We start from the raw sequence: 8,127 nt of genomic DNA on the forward strand, positions 1-8,127 counted from the left end.
GTGCTCTGTCTCCCCCTGGTGGCTGCACTGGCTTGTTGCTATTTCCCCGTCGCTGGATGATGACGTAATTTGCGTAAACGAAGCTCGACCACCAACAACAACATCACTTTAGTGTGTGTCCCTTAACAGAAGGAAGTTGTTGGCTTGTGTTGTATCACTGCCGACATGTCTGTTCTGAGGTTATGCGCTTCGACCTGCAGACGTGTTGTCTCTCAGAGTGTCTCCGTGCCGTCGGTGTTCACAGGTTAGTGTGTTAGCTTCAGTGCTAGCTAAGCTAAGTCTTCAGTCTTCAGTCTTCATCATATGAGAGAATCTACATTCACGTTTGTTTTTGATGTTTCGGCGACAGTCAAACTCACACTTAATACGTCGTGGTTGCTGATATAACTAGCACAGTTTAATACATTTGACATGGGGCGTCAGTGTAGCGTTTACCAAGGTTAAGTCGGATCTGGAGGTCGATGCACGTTATGAAATCTGCAACCTGTAGAGTAGCGTCTTATGCAGTCAAGCCAGCAGCGCTTGGATTCTTCTTGCGCCTTTATTTATGTGTTTACGGTACAGGTGCCGGGAGAGGACAAAAAGGGTGCATCTCCAAAAAATAAAAAGCCTATTTGGTGGTTTTTAAACTATTTAACACTTTTTTACTATTTTTAACACTAAAAATGTACTTGATAAAGTATACAATAACAGTCAGGGTCATTATTAACAACAATCAAATCAGTAATTTAGGAAAGAATTATAAAGAAAAACGTTTTATGAGGGTGTCAAAACGCATTTTGATAGTTTTGGTGATTTTTGTCATTAATTTTCTTCTAAACTTTACAGTAAAAGGACTTGAAATTGTATGCAGTACTAATCAGGGTCACTGTGAACAAGTATTACATTATTAATTTAGCAAACATATGTTTTCAGATTCAGAAAACTTTATTTGTCCCCGGGGGGCAATTTAAGATAGTTTCGGTGATTTTGTCATTTGCTTTCTTAAAAAATGTATCATAAAATAACTTTAAATATTATATAGTAATAGTCGGGTTCAATATAAACAAGAATCAAGTCAAAAATATAGCAAACCTATGAAGAAACATGTTTTAAGACTGTCTGAATATGAGAAATTGAAATGTGTCAGAACACATTTTGATAGTTCGGGTGACTTAGTCATTACTATTCTTCAAAACTTTACAGTAGAAGTACTTGAAATATTAAACAATAATAGTCAGAGTCAATATGAATAAGAATCAAATCATCAATTTAGCAAACCTATGAAGGAAAAGTTGTTTTGAGTGTTTGAAAATGAGAAGTTGAACTTGGTGTAAGGACATAGGCTGGGTGACTTTGCCATTAATTTTCTTTAAAACTATACAGTAAATATTATACAGTAAACAAGAATCTGTAACTGTACCGTAAGTACACTAGTAGATGCGCAAACTTGACTGGGATTCTATGAATGGCGGCTCATATGTCCGCAGCGTCTGCAGGCAGGTCTGTTGGCCTAGTTTTTCTGATTCTGAAACCCTCTTTGTGGTTTCCTGCGTTTCTTTTTCAGGAAGCTTTCGGGCAGCCAGCGGAGCAGTGAAGGACAAGAAGCCGCTGAAGAAGGCTAAAACCCCGCAGGGCCGCTTTGACGGCACCGAGGAGAAGACTGAAAACGTCCTGCAAAGTAAGAGAGATGTCTTTTGATCTGACCCGTTGACCATGAGTTAAAATTCTTGTAAGATTGATCCCCTACTTTTGTCGTCCTGCAGAGTTCCCTGATGACGTGAACCCTGTAACCAAAGAGAAAGGAGGTCCTCGTGGTCCAGAGCCCACGCGCTACGGAGACTGGGAGAGGAAGGGGCGCTGTGTCGACTTCTAGTCACTAACCTCTAAATCTGATGTGGAGATTGTTCTGTAGAGTCCGACGCACTTTTTGAACCCACTGTTTGCTTCGCTGTGCCGTCAAATGTCTGAGTTTCAGTTCAGAGGGTGAGAACGAGGCGAACGTACAAAACGCCTCTATTAAACATTCATGGTGAGCTGTTAAGTTGAGAAAGAAAACTAGTTTGAACTGTAACAATTCTGGTTTGATTTCAACTCTGTGTGTTTTCCATTAACGTGGCTGTTGTCTGGTTTTATAGGTCATGATAACTTTGTTCTTTTCTCTGCTGTGGAGATGAGAACTCACACCAGACAATGTGTAACATAACGGTTGATGATTTATTTCTGATGAGAGGCTCACCTGCAAGCTGTTGAACAGCAGGAATAAAAAGACAAGAAACACAAACTGTGGTTGTCATTTTTGGACATTTTTAACACATTTTCTTCACTTACTATTATAGACAGAATATATAATATAATGGGCTCAGGATTATAACCAGATGCAGGTGCACACATCGATCAGCAGGTGACGTGAATAACAATTATCTCGTTTGCATGTAACGGTCTTCAGGGAAACACGAGTCCTTCCATTTACGTCTTCTGTAGCCTCTTGTCCTCTGGAGGCCAATTTAGAATCACCAATGAACCTAACCAGCATGTCTTTGGACGGTGGGAGGAAGCTGGAGAACCTGGAGAGAACCCACGCAGACACAGGGAGAACATGCAAACTCCACACAGGAAGGAACCAGTCGGCCTGGATTAGAACCTGCGCTGAACTGTGAGGCGTCAGTTCTAACCACCACATCCCCAACAGTTGTTCCATTTCCTCAGCTGCTTGACAGCAATGCACTCTGGTCCCTGTAGTATTAGCAGCTCACGTTACAGGGTGCTATGTGTTGCTTCCACCGGGCGCTGTGGCTTAGTTGGTTAAAGCGCCTGTCTAGTAAACAGGAGATCCTGGGTTCGAATCCCAGCAGTGCCTTTCTGCAATCCTTGAGGATTGGGTTACAACTCAAGGAGGATTTCTTTTTTTTTTAATGAAAGCTTTTCATTGGAATCTGAGTCAACATGGAAGTGCATATGATGTTTTCTAAGATTTTCCCCTCTAAGTTAAAAGTAGATCCCGGTAAAGATAAAAGGTATTCCTAAAGAATCTTCAGAGAGCTCCAAAGGTGAGATCTATTCAGAGCAGGGAGGAGGACTTTTAAGAGGCTTTTAAGAGGAGTTTCTGAAGCAGAAAGGAGGCATTTATCTGTTGTGCTATATTTTCCTCATTGACCAGTTGAGCCAGAAGCAAACACCGTTCCTCTGTCCAGTCGGGTTTCCTACCTCTTCTCCACAGCTGCTCGGTTTGTGGAAGATCTGAACGCCAACCAACACTGCTTCTTATCGGCCGGTTAGCAATCACAGAAAGTGTTTGTTTAATTTTCACTAAACTCCTGAACCTTCATTCCTAAATGAAGTTGTGTTCAGTGAGGACCACGGTGGTTCTGAACTGGACTGTTTCTGAGTGTGTGGACAAATGATGAAGCTCCCATGTGTCTTATACTGTGTGCTCTGTACGAAGGCAGGAGGCATGTCAGCATGCACACACATTAAACTGAAGCCCATCAGCCGTCAACGAGTTAGATCAAATTAAAAAAAACACAAGTCCTATCTGTAAAAGAGAAAGGGATGCGTTAGTGACATTTCCACCAGTCTACAGAGTCAATGTCTATCTACTTCAGGATGTCACCACAGTCCTCCACCACCCGAGGGCGCAGTCAGGCTAGACATAGGGAGAGAATAACCCTCTTCTTACTTCATCTTCTGTAACCGATTGTCCCGTGAAGGGTCACGGGCAGACTGGAGCCTGTCCCAGCTGTCATCGGGCGGGAGGAGGGGTACACCCTGGACAGGTCGCTAGTTTAAACCTCCAAAAAAGAAATGGTTACAATTTACAACATCTGAAAATGTTTTGTGGCCTGTAATAGTGGTTTAGCTTCTCCTGCTATTTGCTTTGGGTCTCTAGAGTTGTTCCTTCGTCCCTTTGCTTGAAGTCATTTAGTTCTTGATTGTCTTGTGTCTCTTTATTTTCTCTCTTTGCATTTGCATAAGAGGAACAGGATTTATTTTTATATTTGCTGTTATTGTTGAAGTCCCCCCTTTCTGCCAGCAGAGGTCAGTGTAAAACCAGTTTATTCTTCCTTGTGCTGCAGATCATTGTTTATCAGTCCAGTATATATCACCCTGTCATTAATTTGGTGGCGGCGGAGGTGGAGCTGTGAGATGTGAGAAGAAGCAGGTGCAGAAGAAAACAGGAGGGAGGCAGCTCTGGCAAGCGTCGCTTCCAGATGTCTGGCGGCTCGGGGGATTTCTGGAAGGCAGAGGGCAGCAGACGTGTGTGTGTGTGTGTGTGTGTGTGTGTTTTGTTTTTATTAAGTTGCTTTGACCGATATTTCATGGAACACTAGGGTTGCGGGGTTATTTGTGTCATTCTGGGGCCCGAACACTGGGTCTTTGTGTGTTCTTGCTCAGCTAACCTTCTGAGCCGAGGACCTGTTTGAGTTTGACACCATCCCTTTTTCCTGACAAAGTGCAAAGTAAGGACCGGTCCTCACTTCTTCTCAAGATTAACACTGGGTTTGGGGGTAAAGGTTACAGTTAGGGTTGTGCACTTAGAAGAGGTTGCACGACTTCAGATTTTGCAGAAGTTGCCCACATTAAGGCGTAGTGATGACTTAGAGGGCCGTATAGGACTGTAGCCTGTATATATCTATGAGCCTCCTTCACCGTCAAGACATGTGAACAGGATTGTTGAGCAAACACAAAACTAGAATTACCGCCTCGCATTTGTTTGCCTCCATCAGTCAGTCAGCTCAACGCGAGTCCAGATATCCAAGACATACTTAAGGCTATGTAGTAAAGACGGTGGAAGTAAAAGAATAAACAAGAGTGTAGAGCAGTATGAACTTCCACTATAATAACAACGCCTTAGCTTGATTAAAATCTATATCCATGGTCATCAGGTGATAAATGTATGGTTTATGCTTCTGCATCTGATCTATAAGGAGCCTACACAGTATAGCCTACCCCATTGGCAGCATTTATACTTGTGAACAGGTTGTGGAAACCAAAATGCAAACCATTATGGTATTTTTTGGGATTGTCTCGTTATTAAAGACTATCAGAGATGGGTATGCACAGATACAGGCCGCGTATCTTTGATATTTGATTAAGAAAATGGTCAAACAGAGATAAATATTTAATAAATGTGCTGCTAAAACTGGTAAAAAAAAGAGAAAGGCTGTAACCAGGACATGGTTGTCACAAGAGGTTCCAAACACACAACGGAGAAGATAACAGCACCTGTCAGCTATGAATTGGAAGAGTTTTTATCATATTGGGAAATATGGCTTAAATATGTAACATCCCATTATTTATTTATTCATTTTTTTTTAATGCTAACCAATAAAAATAAAATGAAATACATCGTTACAGTGCATCACGCACTGGTTCACCGTAGAGGAAACAGCTATTAACGTATTAAATGCTGCAAAATCATAATGAATTCATATTCATTAAGGGAATATTGTGCGATAACTGTAGAATGGAGATGTCTTTTATGTCTTAGTTTATATTTTATATTACATTTTATTACCTTTTGTTTAACTTTGCACCGAATGGCTGCACTTAATTTAGTTGTGCATTATATTATGTTATATTATATTATATTATATTATATTATATACAGTTGGTATCATTAACCCTTTACAAACATCCCTTCAGCAGCTGCTTTAAATGTTAAAATATCCTAACTTTAAGGATTGTAATTAAATATTACATTTAATAATATATTATATTTAATAAACCGTGGTTAATATATTTATCCTTAGGTAAATGTACCGTTGTTCCTTTCTATATTCGCTCTGATCACGTCACACGTGATCCCTAAACGCCCCGCCCACCTGCCTTTTAATGGTCAACGGGAATGATTTCCGCACGCGGACCGGAGGTTAGCGTCCCTTTAACCCGCACGCAGAGGGACTGTGGAGCGGCCGTGGGGGCCTCCGTGACTGACTGACTGACTGACTGCCGCTTCCGCACCCCGCGCCATTGGCCGCCACCGCTCCGTGGGCGGGACACGACGCTCTGACTCAGCCGTGACTCACCGCACGACATGTCTGTCACACACGCTTGCCTGCTGGTGCGTTCAGGTGCTGTGGGGAATTTATAAACTCGGGTTAAACGTCCATGCAGGGAAGGAATCAAAAACGCACGGACACAAAATTAAATAAAATATTACTATATTGCAGCCTGTATATATTTAATTAGTTAAAAATAGAACTGAGCTGTGAGGATTGGTTAAATATGTATAAATTTAATAAATCATACAGTTAATATTACAACAAGAGGAATGTGTAGATGGTAAACGCATCAACATCGATGAGAAAATACAATTTATAATAATGTACAGCTTTTTAAACCAGTGGTGAGTCAAGATGAACGAGCAGCTCACAGCCCACGGATAGAAGAATCTCGTATTCTCTATTTGCTTCCTGACACGTGAACGCATCAGCAGCAGCCTGCTGATCTTGGCCGCGGTCTGTGGCAGCGGAGACGTTGGACTGAGTCCGTGCGGTCCATCAGTGTTCGGCGAAGACAGACACCGTGCAGCGGACTGAGCTTTCTACCACCACATCTGTTCCTACCGTAGCACCGTGCTGGACGAGTCCGTCTCAGAGGGTGAGTGTTTCCGAACTCCTGCGTCCGAACTCCTGCTCGCGAAATCCGCGTCTCGTCCACTGGAAGTTGCGCGTCCGCACTCCGTCCGTCCGTCCCGTGTCCGCTGTCGCCTCCACATGTCAGACGCCAGGAACATTTCAGAAAGTGTGTTTGCCGTGATAAACGTCAAGACGTGTCCGTGTGTCCCCTCCACGGCGCTCAGAAGTCGAACGGTGCGTCGCGGAATTCCCGTTACGCACGCGATGTCGAACTGTCGCCAAACTGCACTGGGGAAATATCAATTTATCGGAGTTTACGTCTTATTTAAAGTTAATACATGAGAAAGAAACGATATTTATATGTTTTCTATATAAAGTAATGGCACTCTTCACATCGGCATGGATATGAAAAACGAAACACGGAGTAGGCTGCTAGAATATGGAAATGAAACTCAGATTTATTGGCCAGGTATGCATGTACACATACGAGGAAAAGCCTTGGAGCAGTGGACAACCATGCAACGCGTCTAGGGATAGGTGCCTTGCTCATGGGCATCTCAGCCACAGATGTAGAGTGGATTTATTCGACTTTTGTCCATTTCCAATCTGGTAAATGTGCTCGGTGGCATACTTCTGCTGAAAGAGACAGGGGGACTGTTGTCATCCAGTTGAAATATTATGAAATCAGTCCACGCTGTCCCTGACAATTAGCCAAGATCAGTTTGATTAGTCAGGAAGTCCATTTGGAAAAGGTTTTCATAGCAGCAACCTTTTGGGGTTAGATGAACATTTGTGATGTTCCAAGGAAAACAGCACACACACACATATATATATATATATTTATTTATTCTACTGCCAGCCTGCCTGTCTGCTGCCTTATATAACCGAGCTGTCTTTAAGCTCACACACACCATCGCTGACTGACAGACACATCCCGATGCCTCAGTGCAGCACAGCACACCCCACGCTGTGTGTGTGTGTGTGTGTGTGTGTGTGCGTGGTATTTAAATGATTATTGCTATTAGTCACATGAAGCTTACACACTCATAGCTGCATGCGCTGGCAACAGATATACGTGTGTTGTCGCATCGGTCTAATGGTTTCAGAGCTGCAATCGGTTCCACAAATGACAAAAGGTTCACATTTAAACAACGGGGTCAGAGGAAAAGGCCAAAGACATGTGGAGAGGTTAATGTCGCAGGGCTTTGCTTTCTCTCCTCTCCTCTGACCCTTGATTTACCTGGTGACTTCCTGCAGAGACCCGACTTCCGAAGTGGTGCACTCAGTTTAGCCACTGCCTGTAAAGTTAGCTGTAACTACCATGAACAAATACCCACCTGTAAAATGCTGCATATGCATCAATGCTTTGGCGTCTACTGTTTAATTCTGTCGTATAAAATCATGTATCAGTGACGAACAGGAGACGTTTCTCTGCTCGTATGTTTTCCCCTCTTGTGTTCACGATGGTGTCTTTTCCTTCCCCAGTCCTCACCCTGATATTTTGTGCGGCTCCCGCTATACAGCCAGTTTCAGTTTCATTCCCAGCCTGAATGAATGTGCTGCCGCC

The 8,127-nt window shown here is 42.9% G+C and overlaps 1 protein-coding gene across 1 annotated transcript; it reads left to right on the plus strand.

Annotated features, from left to right (window-relative positions):
- On the plus strand, positions 1 to 2,263 carry sdhaf4 (succinate dehydrogenase complex assembly factor 4). The gene is made up of 3 exons (XM_084562367.1): positions 1 to 244; positions 1,547 to 1,660; positions 1,746 to 2,263. The coding sequence occupies exons 1-3, from the start codon at positions 166 to 168 to the stop codon at positions 1,853 to 1,855; spliced, it is 303 nt and encodes a 100-aa protein (XP_084418493.1). The 5' UTR covers positions 1 to 165; the 3' UTR covers positions 1,856 to 2,263.
- The last annotated feature ends 5,864 nt before the right edge of the window (positions 2,264 to 8,127 follow it).

Source organism: Chelon labrosus (assembly GCF_963514085.1).
Source record: "Chelon labrosus genome assembly, chromosome: 15".
In the NCBI taxonomy this organism is placed as follows: domain Eukaryota; kingdom Metazoa; phylum Chordata; class Actinopteri; order Mugiliformes; family Mugilidae; genus Chelon; species Chelon labrosus.